The 19,580-nt window shown below is 49.6% G+C and overlaps 1 protein-coding gene across 1 annotated transcript in view; it reads right to left on the reverse strand.

Annotated features, from left to right (window-relative positions):
* LOC119845152 (Golgi integral membrane protein 4-like) overlaps positions 1-18,212 on the reverse strand; it is a 74,433-nt gene extending 56,221 nt beyond the window's left edge. Inside the window, 1 exon segment of the mRNA XM_038377030.2 lies at positions 17,820-18,212. Coding sequence (XP_038232958.1) covers positions 17,820-18,006 — 187 coding nt within the window. The 5' untranslated portion in view covers positions 18,007-18,212.
* Between the last annotated feature and the right edge of the window lie 1,368 nt (positions 18,213-19,580).

The raw sequence follows: 19,580 nt of genomic DNA on the forward strand, positions 1-19,580 counted from the left end.
GTTTCTGACCAGCTCTACCGAAAATGACCTCTTCTCCTGGGAGCATCATATCCCTTGCTGCGGGCTCCTACAGGAGGTATGGGCTACTGCAGGGCTGGGCAAACTTTTTGGCCTGAGGGCCACATTGGGGAATAGAAATTGCATGGCGGGCCTGAATGCTCACAAAATTGGGGTTGGGGTGTGGGAGGGGGGTGCAGGAGGGTGCTCCATGCTGGGATCGAGGGGTTTGGAGAGCAGGAGAGGGATCAGAGCTGGGGTAGGGGGAAAGGCTCAGAGGTGCAGGTGCCAAGTGGCACTTACCTCAAGCAGCTCCCGGATGCAATGGCATGTCCCTTCTCCAGCTCCTATGCGTGGAGCAGCCCCCGACTCTTAGAGCAGGGCCATGCGGTTGCTTCCGGGAGCCACGTGGTATGGACCCCGACCCAGTGCCTCGTCTGGAGCACCAGAGTGGGACATGCCCCAGACCTCGCTCCCCAGCGGGAGCTCACAGGCCGGCTTAAAACAGCTCAGGCCGTAGTTTGCCCACCCTTGGGCTACTGGCTAGGCAACGCTTTCCCTTTCTCAAAAATCTTCTCCTATAGGCTGAGAGCACCGAGCCTCCCGCGAGAGCGGTTGATCCTGTGCTGCTGCTCCTTTGCTGCATGGAGAACTGGAGACTTGGAAATGGCTCTCACGCTGGGGAGGCCAGAGTGGAACAAATCCAATGCTACTTTGAGAAGCACATCTAGATTCTGAGGAGCCCCGAGAGGCCAGATCCCTAGCCAGTGTAGATCAATGTTGCTCGACTGAAGTCAACAGAGCTACACTGATTTATGCCAGCTGAGGATTTGGCCCTGAAAAAAAAAAAATCAAGCTGATATGGCTTTGATTCAAATGCACCAGAAACAACCGTTATACACACCCTATTGCTCACCCCTTCCAGTGACAAGAGTCAGGAGTCTCTCTCTAATGCTGAGAAGCTAGCAGCGGCTTTTTATTGGGGTTTAAAAAGGGATTCCTTATCCTTTAAAGCAGGATTATATTTAAAGGAGCTATACAATCTTGCTATAGTTCTGATGGGACCCGTAACGAAGTCCCACTTTGTAATAAGTTACCAAGGCCACGCTTCAGTTCACAGAATGCTTCAGTTCACATCTTACACCCACATCTTCTGCCCCTGTCAACCTGAACTATCCCAAGGAGCTTTTCAAGCTAGACAGTGATCATGCCACCCAGCACTGAAATGCAGCCAGCTCTTCAGCAAACCAGGTAACCCTCCCCAGACACACAAAGCATAGCAATCCAAACTGGCGTCAAGTGGAACAATATGTGCATCAAGCATGGTTAGGGTCAGAAAAGGGGACTATACAAAGTAATAGCATTCACTGATTTGATTTACTCAAGTCAATTTCACTCACTCACTGCTACTCCAAACCAATTTCAGTTGCTTTTCTGGAAGTGTCAAAGGGAAGGAGTAAGGAAGGCACAACAGTAACAGCTGGGACTCCGGGGTACTATTCCCAGCTCTGTCACAGTCCTGCTGTCTGAGCCAAGCCAACCTCATTTTGCTGTAAAGCACTTCCCTGCCTCACAGAAGCCCTGATCGTCTCTTTATACCTGGCTGACGCTGCGCAGACACATTTATAGGGTCTCTTGTTCAGCGGGATAAGAAGCAAAACATGATGGACGAATTTTAACATAGCAGATAACAAGCACTAGGGTGACCTGTCACAACATGGAGGACCCATTCTCCCAGAGTTCACTACTTCATTGGTGCAACTTATCCTCACTTAGACCTGACTCTAAGACACTTTAGAAGCAACAGCAGCAGATTTGGGTGGCGCATATGTATGTATTTTAAATCCACACAGAATGCAAAATATTGTTCTTAGTGCTAGAGATACTTTGGGTCGGACAGGATTGTCCACATATTTGAGGAAGAAAGAAAAAAAAATATATCAGACAGTGATTTTTAAAAGGAGGTTCCACTAATCACCAGCTAGCATGTGAGCCCAGGGCTCACCATAGGGCTGGTGCATGCAGTTACCTGAGAAGCTCAACTGTATTTCTCTGCAAGAAGCTTCCAGCAAAAAACCACAAGGCTGCTCTTTATGAATCCCATACCCTGTATCGCTGAATGGGAAGGGACCACATTTCAGCCCATTGTTTACCAGCCCACAAGGGGATATAAAAGGTGATGGAACTTTTTAAAAACAACCACAGCTTGACAGGTTCTTTTAAGCTGCTCCAATCCTAGGAGTAAACATCCCCTGAATTTAGGCTCTGTTCCAGCATGTTGTGCTGGCTCCAAGACCCAGCCATTCCGAGCTGCTCTACCCTAACCTAGCAACTTGAATTGTCTTTATCTTCCAAGAACTTGCAGGTTGTGTGCACCAGATAAAGGGACAGCTGAATTACCCACTTGCTTGGGGCCATTAGCCTTTTTTTAATTTTTATTTTTTAAAAGATCAGTGAGCAAAATATCCAGTAGGTTTTTGCACTTAGGCTAGTGAACTTTCTATGGCAGTCTTACCAGACGATCACGCATTTTGGGGCTATTCCATTTATAAAATATACTGGTCCAAATAAGGTTGCATTAACAGTGCTCTTTTGTGATCACAAGCCCAGACCTAAAGTTTATTGGTGTTGAAGACATTCGTATATCTCCAGCCAGTGCAGCCTGGCAGGCCATCAGATACTGGGCCTTTGTAAAATCATGTAATCATCACAACCATCTTGCTGCTTCTTCACTCTTTGCACATTTCTGGTCTGATCGAATATTTCAGCGACTGAATCTTAACACTTGTTCTACAGTAGCATGTAGAGGTTCCACCTGCTATCAGGGCCACTTGCAGTTTCTACTGGATACAGGCATCTTCACTTCCTGTCCTAGACTGTTGCGTAGTGCTGCCATGCATCGTTTGAACAATTGCTGTGTTCTACCCCAGAGACGAATGTGTGTCTAAGAATCCCTTAACTCACTGGGGGAACATCCTTGGCTGGTATAACTTTTAATAACCCTACTGATTTAGCTATGACATTTTACACCAACTCAGTGTCTATCTCTATCTGTTTAAACTTGTGAAGGATCCTTCAGAATGATAGCCAATCAATGAATTATGGAAAACGCTTAGAGAATTCAAGAAAGAAAGATAATCTTCCTATAGAATTTGCACAGATTTATCAAATTCTGAAGCAGGAGGAGAATTTTCCATTTAATTCTGTTAGGTGGTTTAAGAAGTTCTCTACAATGGATATTAACTCCACAGCAGAGGCATTTGAGGATGTGGAGAAGATTTCTCTCCATCGAGCCCTTTCAGTTCTGGGACACGCAGGAGGGCGTCCCATTGGCCAAGCGAGGTTTCAAAGTCAGAGATTTGCCTCCGGGGAACCGATGAGCTGGCCCCAGTAATAAAACAAGAGCCAGAGTGTACCAGAGGGAGCAGCCCGCTGTACAAGCAAGGCCCCACCCTGCCAGTGAGTTTGCAGAAAGGCTGCTGGCAGCTGTGTCCCTGGGTACCCTGGAGAGGATTCCTGCTCTCAGGGATGGTGAAATGCGCGTTATGGTATTAGAGGATTAGTTGCTCTGTTTGACAGACACTCCAGTACAGTCATGGCTTTCTGAAGGATGCCATGTATGGAGTATATACGTCACATGCTATTTGTCAGCTACTCAATGGTACAGATTCCCCGAGACCCTGAAGCACCCTTTATGCATATGAACTGTGGTGACAAAGAGCCCTTCACAATCATAATCACAGTCACTGTTGCGTCCCTTCTAAGTAAATTATCCCTGCACTCTAGGGTTGCCATCTGTCCGGTTTTTACCCAGACAGTCCGGTTTTTGGCTTCTGGGTGCCATTTTGGGTTGCCAGGTGCTCGGTTTTCGAAAAGGGGACCTGGCAACCCTAAATAGCACCCAAACCAAAAGTCCAGTTACCATGGGGCAATGCTGGGTCATTAACCCATGCCAGCCGGGGCCACCTCCGACGTGAAGGCAGGCTCCTTGAGACGACCCAGCGAGTGATGGGGGTAGAGCCTTGTGGGAAGAGGCAGGGCAGGGCGGGGCCTCAGGCATTCGGTTACCAGCAATTAGAAAGGTGTCCCTAGCCTCTGTTTGCCAGAAGTTGGGAATGGGCGACAGGGGATGGATCACTTGATAATTGCCCTGTTCTGTTCTTTCCCTCTGGGGCACCTGGCATTGGCCACTGTCGGAAGACAGGATACTGGGCTAGATGAACCTTTGATCTGACCAAGTGTGGCCGTTCTTATGTGCCAACCCTTCTGCACTCTGACCTCACGTAATTGAGTCAGAACATGGCAGGTGCTGGAGGTTATCCACAGAGGGTCATGTAGTTCTGCCACTAGTGAAAAAGCAAACAATCCCCCTCCCTCCAATAAATTGGCCATAGGGGTATCTACTATGATTCCTCAGACAATATAGCTCTGAAGACATCACTGGACAGCATTTCAACAGAGGAATCCGTTCCTCAAAGGGAGTGAAGGTCTCACTTCAAAGCAGGTGAAGCAAAGAGGTTGAATTAACATGCAGCTCCAGTTATCCTAAATCCAACAGGTATCATCCCCAAAAGGAGAAGCAGTGGGATAAGAAGAGAGCTGGGCCTTTTGCAAGGGCCTTTTGGTTGAGAGCTGGCTCAAAAGCCAAAAGGGAGGTTTTGTAATACGGACGTGAAATCCCATCTAGCGGGTTTTGCAAGTGTTCTGGGGTCCTTCAAACAGGTGTTTGGAGACCCCAAATGTTCATAAACAAAAACAAATAACTGCAGTTGTGTCTGTGACGAGTGGGCAAATGGTTTCTATTTCTTCCCATCCTCATCTCCATCCTATTGTCTCCCCATCATGGAAAGAAACATGGAACTAGATGACTCACTAGTGGGACGGAGCCCTCCTCCTGCTCTCCCGCAAGTCACAGCATCAGTCTGGGCCAGGTGAATAGTTATCAAATTAAAGGGAGCAGGTTTTGCCACCAAAAAGCGTGGAGTTGCCAGTTCTGGATGGGGTCAGCCACACGTTATATCCTGGGGCAAACGCTGAGGAAGCTTGTTAACGTACAGTCACTCCGTACAGCTGGGCTGCAGTAACACGCCAAGGGGCTAAGAGATTTCTTTGTAAAGTGATGGCGGAAAAGGGAGCTGGAATTGGGAGCGGAGCAGCCCAAATGAGACGCAGAAAGGATCAACTGGCTCCGTCCCACAGCCACTCACCCCTCAAGGCAGCACAGCACCCGATAGCTTGTGACCATCCGAGTCCAAGCCATGGCTCCTCGCAGGAAAAGCAGCCCAAACAGAGCAGCAGTTGCAGTGTTCAGGTGGTCCAAGTCAACAGTTTAACCGAGTAAAAGAGCCTTCGATCTCTACCTGCGTTTAGCTGGAAAGAGTTTCAGCTCCTAAGAGCATCTGTCTAGTGAGTGATTTCACATCGGCAACAAGGTCTTTAAAGGCTCTGTCAATCCTCCCCAACCCGCCTTATATCGATGAATAAGATCAAATGCTCCTGACAATTACGTTTGATGGAACATTAAAGGGCAGGATGGAAAACCAAAAGCGCAGTCTTAAAAACTCCATTAGCAATAACGGCAAGTTCATAATAGCGAAGGGCAAATCCTAGGTGGGCGTCTCAGAAGCACTCAGCACTGGCCCAATTCTGCTCCCGCTGGAGTTAACGGGACTTTTGCACGGCAACGGGAGCAAAGTTAGGCCAATGCTGAACATTTCTGAGAACCCTCGAGGAATGGCCAAGGGAGAGAGACTGGAGGGGAATCGAGGGTGTGACAGTGGACCATTGGCCAGAGACATGCTCGGAATTAGAGGTACTTGGAAAATTATCGCCAAAACCTGATTTCGACAGAAAAGGCTGTTTTCATCACAGTCTGCTCTAAACCATTTTAAACAGTGTTGATTTGGACAAAAATTCCTGCGGGGGAAAAACACTCCTAGAAAGGGAGGTACAGCATGACAAAAGAGCGTGAGAGAGCCATGCAAGCGTGCCCAGAGGCAGAAGGAACTGGGTGGCGGGAAGTATTTCCTGTCCAGAAGACAAGTCATGCTGCTCAGTCAATCTTCTATGGGCCCACTGTATCCCAAGTGGGATTGCCCTAAAAATGAGGCTCAAGAGTGCGGACTTGAGCCTTGCATTGCACAAGCTTCCACTGACCCACAGCAGCACCGACTGCTGCTCCAGTCCTCTGTCCCCTCCCATCGAAGAGGACCTGTCATGCCAGGCCACACCATCGGCGTTTTGGGCATGACCAGGGAAACCAGGTTTATTTGAACTTTCGGCCCAAGATAGGATTTGAACTGAGGATTCCAGGGAAAACAGGCCAGCGCACAGACACCTCATTTGACTGGATGTCCAGGGCTTGCTTCAGGGCTATGAGAATTTGCAACCCTACCAGATCTCCCAGGCTAAGCAAGGCCAGGCCAATAATTGGACTGGGAGGACGCTAAGGAAATCCTGGGTGCAGCGCAAAGTGGGTGTCAGTGAATTGACAGGACGAACTCTGCCTGGGCACCAAACCGGCATGGCGTTGGGGGAGCACTGCGCATCTAGAAGTAGAATGTTCCAACCAGGTGTGATTAGTAAAGACTTTTCACAACAGGTGGGGGCTAGCTTTTGCTGTCTGAGTGATTCCAATTTGACCTTCTACCTTAAAAAAAAAAAAAGGCAAGCAGCCACCCTCTGTACTTTTAATTGAGACTATTCCCAATTGACCATGCAGCTATTGCATTCAACACCATAGGCGGCTGCATTTAAGTGGCAGGGGAAAAGATCCCTAGATGCATTATTATTTCTACAGAGACCCCAATTTGTAAAATGCTTTGGAACATTCAAGGTGCGACGAGTTGCTATGTATGCACTATAAGCAAATCACTGTTGCAGTAAAAGTGCCCAGATTTTGGGTACAAACTAGTTCTCTCTCCAGGTTCTTATACCTTGCCCTGTGCTGTAGCATCAGCAAACAAGCCGCTTGGGCTGGAGGTTTGCAAAGGGGATGCTCCTCTATCATGACGGAGACCTGCTTTGGTGCCTGAGCTAGGAAGCCTGGGAGTTTGTTTTTCTTTGGCCAGCCAAATCACAAGCTTCCTCTCTGTAGCAAGTCTGAAACAACTCCCAGCCGAGTCCACTGCAAGACTCAAGCTGCCCAGTGCCTCCCAGGTCAGCTGCTCTGAAACTGTGTCAGCCGCACGCAGGAGACAGCCAGACGAATGCTTCCTCCCACCCACCCCCTCCCCGACCCATTAATTGGTCCTAAAGCAGACACAAGCCATTGAGGATAAATGGGCCAACCAGCTTGCTCTCCCATTACATGCACAAAAGAACATCTATGCTGTGCACTGCAGTAACCCGGAGGGAAAGCGAAGGATTGTTTTGTGCATCAGCCACATGACAGATAAAGTGCCAAAGAAACCTCCTGATGTATGATGATTTTAATCCAGTTTGAAATCTGAAAGCTCCCCAAGAGCTCTCCCTGGTTTGCTAATACCTCCTGCTTCCAGAAAGGAGACTTGTCCAGGCTGAGGCATGGTGCTGGGCTGTGACTGGGTGGCAGAGGGGACAAAACAGCTGCTTCCAAAGAAAATCCTTTCACAGCTGGGCCCTTTTGCACACGCACGACCATCCCTCACTGAAACCTTGCAGGTTTCAGAGTAGCAGCTGTGTTAGTCTGTATTCGCAAAAAGAAAAGGTGCCACCGGTACTCCTTTTCTTTTTGTGAAACCTTGCAATACATTACACGGGCCGCAGCCAAAATCCTCAGATGTCTATAATCAATCTTGAAAGGCTGTCACATCATCAGCTTGATCACTCGGCAGCAGGCAAAAACAATTACTGCCTCCCCCGCCCCCCCCCAAAAGCCTCCCAAACACATGGCATGCTCAGTGCCAGGATCCCATGGATGCAAGACGCGTGGCAGCAGGGACTCCAAATCAGAGGAAATTCTAGGAATGCTTTGACTGTGTCTAAAATATTATTGTGCAGCCACCCAATCGCGCTAAGCTTCAAACTAGGGTTATGTACACATCTGTGTATGCTATTTTATACACACATGGGGAGTGCATACACACACACACACCTCTATTATATAGACATGAACTTAACCTACAATTCCGAAGTCCTGAAATCAAGATTGGAAGCCTTTCTAAAAGATGTGCTCTAGCACAACCGCGAGTTAGGGGCTCGATGCAGAAATCACAAAGTGAAATTTGCTGATCTTCATTAGACCAGACGTCAGACCAGATGATCACGTGGTCCCTTCTATTAACCTGGTCCTGTTGTAGCACCTACAATGTAATGCATAAAGCCTCACAACATCCTCAAGGGGGAGGTAAGTCAAGTCTCAGTTCTGTCTACACGACAGCGGCACAGATACAGCGGGCCCCCGTAAGCCCGGTAGCGACAGAAGGGGTTTTTTTCAATCAATGTAGGTAATCCTGCTCTCCTGAAGAATCCCTCCATTCCCTAGCCAGATCTACATGGGGAGGGGGGGGAAGGTGAGGTTAGGTCAACCTAACTACAGTGCTCAGGACAACATTTTTCATGGCTCTGAGCAACGTAGCTATTGAGTTTTGGGTGTAGACCAGGCCTACGTCTTATTTTTCAAATGGGGAAAGTGAGGCACGGAGCAGGGACATGACCTGCCAGAGAACGTACAGCGAGTCAGTGACAAAGTCCAGTCTAGAACCCAGATCTCCTGATGCCCAGACATGCATTTTAACCACTGGCCCTCACCTCCTCTCTATCTAAGCCAACAGAGCCCAGTGCAGCTTGGATTAAAAATAATTACCAGTTTCCCTGCTGAAAACATCTCCTTGAGCCCTGAGCCAACCGGAGGGCAGGCCCCTCGGAGAGCAGACAATGGAGCAAGAGAGCACAGTCCCCAAGAGCGCTGGGGGCACACATCCAACGGAGTGCAGGGGACCCTGCCAGGCTGCTTCTCTTGTGCTCTGCATTTCTGCAACACTGCAGAATCCCACAAGCGCCTGGTGAAGGCAGGAGAGTGTCATAAGAATGGCCATGCTGGGTCAGAACGATGGCCCATCTAGCCCAGCGTCCTGTCTTCCCACAGTGGCCAGAGCCAGATGTTTCAAAGGGAATGAATAGAACAGGTCAATTAAGTGATCCATCGCCTGTCATGCAGTCCCAGCTTCCGGCAGCCAGAAGCTTAGGGACCCCCAGAGCACTGGGTCGTGTCCCTGATCATCTTGGCTAATGTCCAATGATGGACCCATCCTCCATGAACTTCTCTCATTCTTTTTTGAGCCCAGTTATACTTTTGGCCTTCACAACATCCCCTGGCAACAAGTTCCGATTTGAAAGTTCCAAAGAGGGAAGCCCAAAAAGAGGTAATGGGACCGGTCCTGCGTCAGGCAGAGAGAACTCAGGTATAAAACCCAACCCCCTAAAGAGGAAGGGCCACAGTGGAAAGCAAAGGCTTCTGCCTGGACAGTAAGGAGAGCACACACCGCAGCCATGCACGTTTCTCTGTGCAGCATAGAGTTCCCACAGAATCCTCCTTGCTAGGGGAATTTCTGGGAGGATCAACAACAGGAGCAACTGACCAGCAAGGACCTTCCAATCCCTTGAAGAAGCATAGCTGATTGGGAGAAGGGGATTGAAACAGCTGGGGAGGCAAGGCTGCTAAACCCCAACCCTTGGCAAGAGTTTTGACGTCCCTGTAACTATTCCAGGCCCTGCAGTTTATTCAGCAGCTTCGCTGAGCCTCCGTTCCCAAAGCTGCACAGCGCCTGCACTGTTCATTCTTGGCAGAGCCCTCAGCGCGGTGGCCCATGACAATGCGCCTGAGCCACCGAGTGGTTCAGTAATGAGTCTCCCCCCGCCCCCAATTCAATTCAACCACACGAAAATCTTGCAGTAAATCGGAGCCGGACTCACCCTGCCAGCAAGGTCTTGTCTGCTAAAGTGGTTGAGTGAAGCATGAAAGAGAGGGGCAAAGGAGATGGCCCAGAAGCAACAGAGCAAAGAGAGGGTCGGTTACTATGCACATCATAAAGAAGTCGTTTGACCGGTGGGAAGGATGCTGGGTGAGGGCTCAGACCTGGGTTCAATTCCCTGCTCTGCCACAGGCTCCCTGCGTAACCCTGGCCACATCACTTAGTCTCTCTGTACCTCAATTCCCCTGCTATGTAATAGGGATAATAATTCTTTCTTTGGCCATCTGGTCTATTTAGACTGTAAGCTCTTCAGGGCAGGGACTGTCTCTTATTCTGTGCATTACAATGCCCAGCACAATAAGTACCCGGTCTCGGCTGGTGCATCGAGACTCTACTAAAAATAAAGGCATTGTCCATTCTGCCAGGACACTGTCAGGTCCATTGTGGCCTAGAATCTAAGCCAACCCTGAAAACGAAAAAGAACCAAGCGTTTCCCTTAAGTTGTTCCCCTGCAGGTTTTACAACCCATGAACTAGGCTTCCAAGGGAGGTTGTGGAATCCCCATCATTGGAGATTTTTTAAGAACAGGTTGGACAAACCCCTGTCAGGGATGCTCTAGGTTTATTTGGTCCTGCCTCAGTGCAGGGGAGCTGGAGTTGATGACTTTTCAAGGTCCCTTCCAGCCTGACATTTCTATGATTCTTTATCTGGTGGATTTTTTTAAAGCCCCAGCTCCTGGAGTCAGATGATTAGGTGAGAATCTCAGCTCATTTTTAAAGTTTTAGCTCTCATGGTTACACGGAAAAACTTGAAAGCATGACCAGAGTGCAACCTCAAGGTTCAGAAACCCAAGACAAAGAAAAACAGTGTAAAACTTGTCATGATTGTCAAGCCAATCCTGTGATTTTTTGGGCCCGGCTTATGATGTTTGAACACTTGGGATTGTCAGTACTGGGATCAGGAAGGGTTAAAGTTCTCAGTCACAGCTGCTTGATTGTCAATTTGGTTCCTGAAAAACTGTACATTTGAAGGGGAAGGGGGAGAAGAGGGAGTGATCCTTTCAGTTTTCAACAGGCTCTTCGTAACTCAGGCCAGGAACTGCTGTTTAACTTTCCATCCCAAGGACCTGAAATCATCCTTCAAAGCAGGCCCCCCGCTGTTGGAGTGGCTCAGCCGGCTGGAACACGAGCATAGCACTCGCAAGTCTTCAACGACAACTATATTTTTAGAAGCACTTATCCAGCCATTTGCTCAGCTAGAGGTCACCCTGGGGGTTTTCCCTGCCCTGCTCGATCCAAGCCAAAGTCAGCACACAGACACACATGAAGGAGCTCAGTCAATGACATTCTGTCATCTGAAGGTCAGTCACCTTCCAGAGGCCCTCTCGGCACTACCCTTCTTTGTGAGTTTCTCATTTGCCACAAAGAGCTCCCAGTGTAAATTAAGCTGGGACACAGCCAGGGATGGTAACAACTCTTTGGTGGGATGGGAGATTGGACATGGTGTTCCAGCAGTAAAAAGGCGTGGCTGCTTTGGCTAGCAACGAAGACACCTGGAAGACTGGCAAGCAATGGCACTGTTGGTTTTTAGGATCCCTCTGATTCACAATTTCACACTGAAGTTCATTACATTTGCATGAGCAGCCATGCGCTAGGAGGAAATTTCCCCTCTGGGTATTTGGCATGAGGGTATTTCAGTCAACAGCGCTAGTTTCCAAGAACACTGATAGTTTCAAGACATAAGCAAGGGATCATCAAGATGCATTGACCCGAGACATCAATATTGGACACAGTCATTACAAACAACTGCCACATGGGCTTGTTTATATGTAGGGCTTCTGTTTTTGGGGGGTTATTCATTTCATCTTTGGGAGATTATTTTTTAGCAATTCTTAAATTTTATGTAGATGTTCAAAATCGGGGGTTTTCGAGGCTCTCTTTGTATAGTCATGTAATATTATATACATTGCCCATTACAGTAGTATATACTGTAATGAGTAATCTCTCGTAATGATCCCTAGTGCGCTTTAACATACTACTCTTTCAAACAGCACTACATTAAAGTGCACTAGAGTACCTCTAGGGTAGACCAGCAAGGTCTACATGGACCATTAATGCACATGTTTGTGCGCTTTAAAAAAATCACACCTCCTAAATCCATATTACTGCTCCATGTAGACAACCCCTTAGATACAAGTAACTATTTCTAGTGTTTATTGGATAAACACATTTTTAAATCAAGGATGTTTTATTAGTTAATTGGTTAAAACCCAGAATTAGAAGCCTTTTTTATGTGTTACTTCAAAACCACCTCCTAACAGTGGGAAGAACTGCCAAGCCAAGCTCAGACAAGACCAAAGGCCCCCAACTCTGGTTAAACAACCCGGTGCTGTTAGGAACTGCAGAAGAAAGAAGTGCATGGTGCACCATGCAAGGGAAGTTTCATGTCAAAAGAGATACTTGCATGTGTTCTGCAACACAAGTGTTCACTCAGTCACATCCTTTGTGCAGCATAGGTCTGCTCTGACAGCCCCATAAAGGTATGAGGTGCTACTATCTCCATGATGCAAATGGGGAAAATGAGGCATGGAGCAGTTATATGTAGTGACAAACTTGAACCGAAGCCCAGATCCAAAAATCCTAATCCTAATTTCACAAATTAGGGCCATCTCTCGGCAATGACATGCTCCACATCACACAGGAACTCTGTGGCAGAGCCAAACACAACCCCCTATCTCCTGACTCCCGGGGCCAGGTACGTTAAAAGCAAGGTAAGCCTTCCCTGCAGCCAATGAGAAGGACAAAACGTTGCCTTCCATACCACCTTTCACGCAAAGCTATCAGAACCTTGTAAACTTGGATTAAGTTTTGCACAAACTGGAAGTAAGTCCTGTACGGAAGGATCACTTCACCCATCTCGGAGGTGGAATACAGCAGCTGCTTAACAGAGCAGAGTAGTTTTACATAGCAGCCTAGGGCAGGAAGTGAAGAACTCTGTAGCCAGTTGAAATTACAGCAGGGTATTTAAGGAGGTCGGAGTGTAATTAACAGAGCTGGAGTTTCGCCAGAATTCCAGGGCTAAAGCAGTGTCACATGCTGCCAAGCAAACTAAAATACAAAGCCCTGAACTTCTGAAAAGAATAGACTTGAACAAAAATTAAATGAGAGCTAATTTTCTTAACCATTTCCTGCCACTACACACATTCCCCTGAACTGGAGGATTTGCTTAGAAATACTAACATACGTGAACTGTGTAGATGGGGACAGGTCTGAGCTCCCTCACATCTTACTGACTCTGCTGTTAACCTTGGTGCATCTTTTCCTATGACAAGTTGTTTCATGTCCTCAGCTACCTGGTGACACAAATCGCTTTGTCCTTAATAAAAATCTACAATTCCAGACTTCAAATGTTATGGGATGACCTGGTTAAGTCATATCCTACTGACCTCTACTGGAAGGAATCAGGAATTCAGCTGTGTGTCCTATGCCCCATAGCATGAACAGCTAATGGAGAGTCTACGTTAAAGTTTGGGGTAAGAAGCCAGTGACTTTGGAGCAGAAGCACCAGGGCTCTCTCACAGCTTTGGCAGAGAAGTTCCAAGGGCAGCATAGCGAAATTCCAAGGTAGCCCTGGATTTGTTACAATAATCAGGCGTGGCTCTTGCTTTGCTAGGATGAGTGAGTGAGTTTGCAGCAATTGCAACGGCAGGATACTGAACATACATCTCAGAACTGCAAACTACAGGCAGGTTTCAGAGTAGTAGCCGTGTTAGTCTGTATTCGCAAAAAGAAAGGAGGACTTGTGGCAACTTAGAGACTAACAAATTTATTTGAGCATAAGCTTTCGTGAGCTACAGCTCACTTCATCGGATGCATTTGGATGCCTGCAAACTACAGGCAGTTTCACAGCACACAAAGTCCCACACCAACTTCAATGTAGTACTTAGCCCTGCTCCTTTCCCTCCCTCCCCCCCATGCTAACCACCCAGGTAGCTTCTCTCTCTCTTCTACAGAAATCAATTGAATCCCACTGCCAGATTGCTTCAGTCACGTCACAACCCACTGCCCGTGACACTGGCGCCATCTCTGGCGTAGCAAACCCCCACCTCCCAAAATGCCAAACTGCAGCAGCTTTCAAGAAATCACACATGGAAGGGGCGGGGGGGTGGGGGGGGTGAGCAACAGATTACAACCCAGAATGAGAGCCAGCATTACCATGCAGCTCTTTCTACTCATGAGCGGTGGCAAAGGCAACAAAGCACATGATGGATGCCCAGTGGCTGGGGTAGGAGTATTAAAGTCTTACTGTCACCCATGTATGATGGTGGCTCTTTAGGAGATGGAGAATTCTTCTGGCCCAGAAGTCTGTTTAATGTGTGAGTGTACGTGCCAGGCCACAGGGCAGAGGTAGGGAGAACCGGATGGGGTTGTAAGTACATCTTTTCCATCCCCCAGTTCCAATGCGCTGATAGCACCATTTGCTAGTAAAATAACTGAAATAAGATCACACCAGTCTCAGTCTCCACGGTCAATACGGTCATTGGTAAAGAGCATCTAAAACCTTCCAACACACACACACACCCCCTCTTCCCTGACCCTGTGAGGAAAGGGAAGGCATTTTTAAAGCCACTTGCCACAAAATTTCAGGGCTCTGCATTAGTCTGGGGTGGGGGAAATCTGGAGCCTCAGCAGGAATGAGATCTTAGGCAGGGCACGCCAGGCTGCAACCTGGGTGCGCCTATGTAATCCCCTCACCGTCTCCCACTGACCCGTGATAGGTCCCTCAACCTCATCCCTTAAAAGACAGCTGAGCCCAGCCAAGGACCAGAAGGCCTGGCAGTTTCTGTCTCACACCAGCACCCCCAAGCACCAGACGCGCGTAGCGGATCCCAGGCAGCAGCAGGCAAGCTTTCCCCCTCAGGCCCCACTGATCACACTGCAGGGGGCCCCAATGGTTCATGCCCTGGCTTGGAGCAGCGAGACTATGTGGGACAGGAGGCACCCACACACTTAGGAAGCCTCCCTCTCTTCCTTTCACATTTCTGATACAAGCAGCCGAGTTCAGAGCCCGCCCATTTTATTCCAAAGCGATTTCAGCAGCTGCTCGGCTCCTGTTTGACAGCAGAGCAAGGGAAGATCCATTTGCCTGTGCCAACAAGAGGACATAACCTGGGCCACGTGTCACTGGCTCCAGGGCAGCCCTGCAAGGAGAACAGGCTCACTTCCTCCCCTCCCTTTCCTTTCCCCGGCAATAATTTGTGGCCTGTTGTTCCACTTGAAAACTTTATTTACAGGACAGCCAGAAGCGTTGGCCACTTGCTCTGCTGGCTGTGAAGGGAACAGGAAGTACCTCAGAGATGGGAAGAACTATGTAGAGTGCGGGGTGAACATTGCCTGCTTCAGCCTCCTGTGAAATACTGTCTCTGTTTTACACACAGAGAGACGGGGGAAACTGAGGCACAGAGTGGGTAAAGCGACTGCTCGAAGTCTTAGAGCAAGACAGCTGCAGAGCTGGGTACAGCCCCCAGGAGCCCTGTGCCCACTCCCCGGCTTTAAGCACCAGACCAATGCTACTGGTGGAGGTATGGGAAGACAGTATGAGATACACAGCAAGATGTGCAACTATCGATGTACCTGAAGGTACCTATGAACAGCACTGACAGCTTTGCGGATGCCAGTCTGTTCTGCCTCTTTTGCCAACAAAATTTGAATCAAACTTTCATCTTTCTTAAAATAACTGGACAAAATGTTCCCAAAATATGAAGGGTTTCCATGGCAATGCCTGTATTTGTTAGTGGTAAGGTTGAAACCGACCAGGCGACTTGCTACCTGTTCACGCATCCAAACAAAAACTTTCTCCGAGTGGAATAACATTATGAGCCTGACTTCCGTAACTTCCTCTGTACTGCTCCCAGAACCAGGTCCCAGAGATTGGTGGTCTCAACTTATTCTTTTAACATCTACCCCACCCCGATGGTGGGCGTCAGCAGAAATAGTGTGGACTGAATATCTGCACCGCTGATCCTTCTATCTGGACCCAGCTGTCTCTGATCAGAGGCCCGTGTGGGAGGTCTCTGGTGGGGCAGTGCCAGAGGCACCACCTATAGCTGCTGCCTTAATGCCACAAGCAATTAGCAGGAAAAACGGAAGCGAACTGTAAGTATTGAACACATACACAGCACGCCACAGATTTACACTTTGCTACACCCCTGTGAGGCAGATAAAAAGTCACTCTACCCATTTTACAGATGGGAACACAGAGTCCAAATTGCAAGAAGAGCACGTGCTGAATTGCATGCCAAGTTCTGCACAGCACATGCACACTGGCACCTGCGGGCATGCAATGCAGCACGCACACACTTTGGAAGATTTGACCCAGAAAAGAAAATGCTTCAGCATAATCCTGCTCAAGTCAATGGCAGGGATGGAACCAGTAGACCTTCTTAGCAATGCAGGCTACCGTCCATAAGATATAATTTTATATCTGATGGAGGTCATAATTGTTCTGAGCCTGAGGAACATCTTGTCTTTACATGCCAGAAACTAGTCTATTATTTATGACCAGAAATATGTTTAAGTGATTCTCTTGTCCTTGAGACACCAGAATCAGAGTGGCGTGTAGCCATACGAAATGTGTTCTGTGGGTCTTCATTCCATAGCTGAGTCCACCCTACAGATGCAGAGCTCTTGGCTCCAGAGAATTGGACTCCAAGGAATAAATCCCTTTACTTATATCTAACAAAGATACAGACAGGCTCAGGACCTTGGGAGAATGCTGGTGTTAACACTGGGAGCTCTAGATTTAGCAAAGAGACAAGAAGTCTAGAATGAACAGTCCAGAAAAAAAAGAGAGTTCAGAACAAGAACACGTCTTCCATCCTGCCGTTCTGGGAAATCTCTCCAGGAGCTAAAATTAAAAATTCCCAAGTTTGGAGATTTTGTCTGAAGGGAAGGTGGGGGGGGGGGGAGAACAATTTTTTAAAAAAGTTTGCTGCTAGTGGTATTTGTGCAGAAACTCTGCCAGTATAAGTGGGTGGTCCTTCTGGAAAAATTACAGAGATACAGCCCCAAAAAAGCGATTTCCCTTTGGATTCCAGGAATGGGCCCTGCATAGTCAATTCCCCCTAAGCACGCCTCATTGCTATGGCATTATATTAGCATTCATCAACAACAAGACAGGCAGGCAGGAGCACTAGGAGAACAGCAGATCAATTTTCTCACTAAATTGAGGGGGTTTCTCTGCTCAAAACAGCTGTGCCGGATGTTATGATAACTTAAAAAACCTTCCCTCCCACAATTTGGTATCCTGGCACCTAACTTTCCTCACCCAGAAGAGCTGGGTATTATGGTTCTGATTCTGCCTAGCCAAATAAGAGTTAATTGATATAATTAAAAACCAAAAAGTTACATAAAAGCTTGTGCTAATGAGCCAAAGACAGTACCAGGACATAAACCCGGGAAGATCAGATGTAACTGAACTCAAGGATTAAACAAAGGCACAGGGGACCCTTGGTGCTATCTGCAGAGAGAGACTGAGATGTGTAAAAAGAAAATCAATCTCCCCTCTGTTTTTTCCACCGAATGCATCCGATGAAGTGAGCTGTAGCTCACGAAAGCTTATGCTTTAATAAATTTGTTAGTCTCTAAGGTGCCCCAAGTCCTCCTTTTCTTTTTGCGAATACAGACTAACACGGCTGCCACTCTGAAAGCTGAGATGCATAGTAAGCCTATTTCCAGGCAGGGAGGTTAAAAAAGGAGCAGGCTGGAGCCCTGCCTTTTTGCAACCCCTTCACATCGGCACCAGAGCCTGTTTACAAAGAGCAGCTAACACTTGTTAGCGGCGCTGGGGAGGAATCATCCAGCAGAGCACTTTAAGCGGGGAGGGGGGGGGGGGTCCAAGAGGCGCAAAGCCACACAGGGGTTCACTCACCTTGGAGCTGGGCGGACAGGGCTTCCTGCTGCTGTTTGTATTTCAGAGCCAGGGCTTCGGCGTTCCTCGCCTTCTGCTGCAAGTGACCGTACATGAAAACTCCGGAGCCCAAACAAGCCACCGCCACCAGGCAGAAGCCGCTTTGCAAGAGCCCCTTCTGCCTCCTCGAGCACATCCCCGTGCCCATGACGAGACCGGAGCAGAGCGGCCGCGCAGCTGCGTCGCCTCCCCGCTTCCACTAAAGCCGCCGCCGGGCACAGCCGGAGCAGGCTCCCCGCAAAGCGCCCATCCCTGAAGTTGTGCCCTCGCCGGGCGAGGCCGCTTCTCTCCCGCCTCCCCAGCCCGGCCTCGCCTGTGATGCCTCAGAGCCCGCAGGCGCGGGCGGCAAACCCGGGGCAGAAGCGCCCAGGGCGGCGCGGCGCAGCTGCACGGGGGGCAGCGAGGAGCCCGCGCGCGCCTGGCCCCGGGGCAGGGGCTGGCGGCGGCGGCTGGCGGCTGCCACGAGGGGCGGGAGGCAGCGGCGGGCAAGGGGGCCGTGGGAAAGTTTTGCTTCCCATGTGCTGCAAAAAAAAAATAGTAATAATAATAAAAACTAAAATAAGAATGATCCCAACGCAGGGCGATGGAGGCCTCTTGGCCCTGCCCTGCCCTGCCCTGCCCTGCCCCCCCCTCCTTCCTGCGGGAATCTCCCCACTTTCCGGCCCTTGCCTCCCTCCAAACTTGCAACAATTTCAAAGAGGAAGCCCCAGCCCCCGGGCCGGGGCACTGACAGGAAAATTGACCAATGCACCCGAGCCGCCGCTGCAGAGAGTCCGCCTCTTAGGAGGCGCTGGAGGACCCGGCGCGGGGGGGGGATGTGACTTGGGGAGGAGCCGAGCCGAGCCGAGCCGGGCCGGGGAAGGAAAGCGTGGGGCGGCTGGACCGAGGAAGGATCAAAAAGGAGGGGCCGAGCCGTGGGGAGGAGGAGTTGTAGCAGCATAGGGGGGGTTTGGAGAGGAAGAGGTTGAATGGATGTGGGCGTGCAGGGGGAACTGCAGGCAGGGCTGTAACGTGGGGATGGGGTATTGCTGGTAAGGGGGCAGGCAGGGCTGTAGCGTGGGGATGGGTATTGCGGGGAAGGGGGGCAGGCAGGGCTGTAGCGTGGGGATGGGTATTGCGGGGAAGGGGGGCAGGCAGGGCTGTAGCGTGGGGATGGGTATTGCTGGGAAGGGGGCAGGCAGGGCTGTAGCATGCGGATGGCTATTGCGGGGAAGGGGGGCAGGCAGGGCTGTAGCGTGGGGATGGGTATTGCTGGGAAGGGGGCAGGCAGGGCTGTAGTACGGGGATGGGTATTGCTGGGAAGGGGGCAGGCAGGGCTGTAGCACGGGGATGGGTATTGCTGGGAAGGGGCAGGCAGGGCTGTAGCGTGGGGATGGGTATTGCTGGGAAGGGGGCAGGCAGGGCTGTAGCATGGGGATGGGTATTGCTGGGAAGGGGGCAGGCAGGGCTGTAGCGTGGGGATGGGGTATTGCTGGGAAGGGGACAGGCAGGGCTATAGCATGGGGATGGGTATTGCTGGGAAGGGGGCAGGCAGGGCTGTAGCGTGGGGATGGGTATTGCTGGGAAGGGGGCAGGCAGGGCTGTAGCACGGGGATGGATATTGCTGGGAAGGGGGCAGGCAGGGCTGTAGCACGGGGATGGATATTGCTGGGAAGGGGGCAGGCAGGGCTGTAGCACGGGGATGGATATTGCTGGGAAGGGGGCAGGCAGGGCTGTAGCACG

This window comes from Dermochelys coriacea, chromosome 18, assembly GCF_009764565.3.
Source record: "Dermochelys coriacea isolate rDerCor1 chromosome 18, rDerCor1.pri.v4, whole genome shotgun sequence".
Classification (NCBI taxonomy): Eukaryota; Metazoa; Chordata; order Testudines; family Dermochelyidae; genus Dermochelys; species Dermochelys coriacea.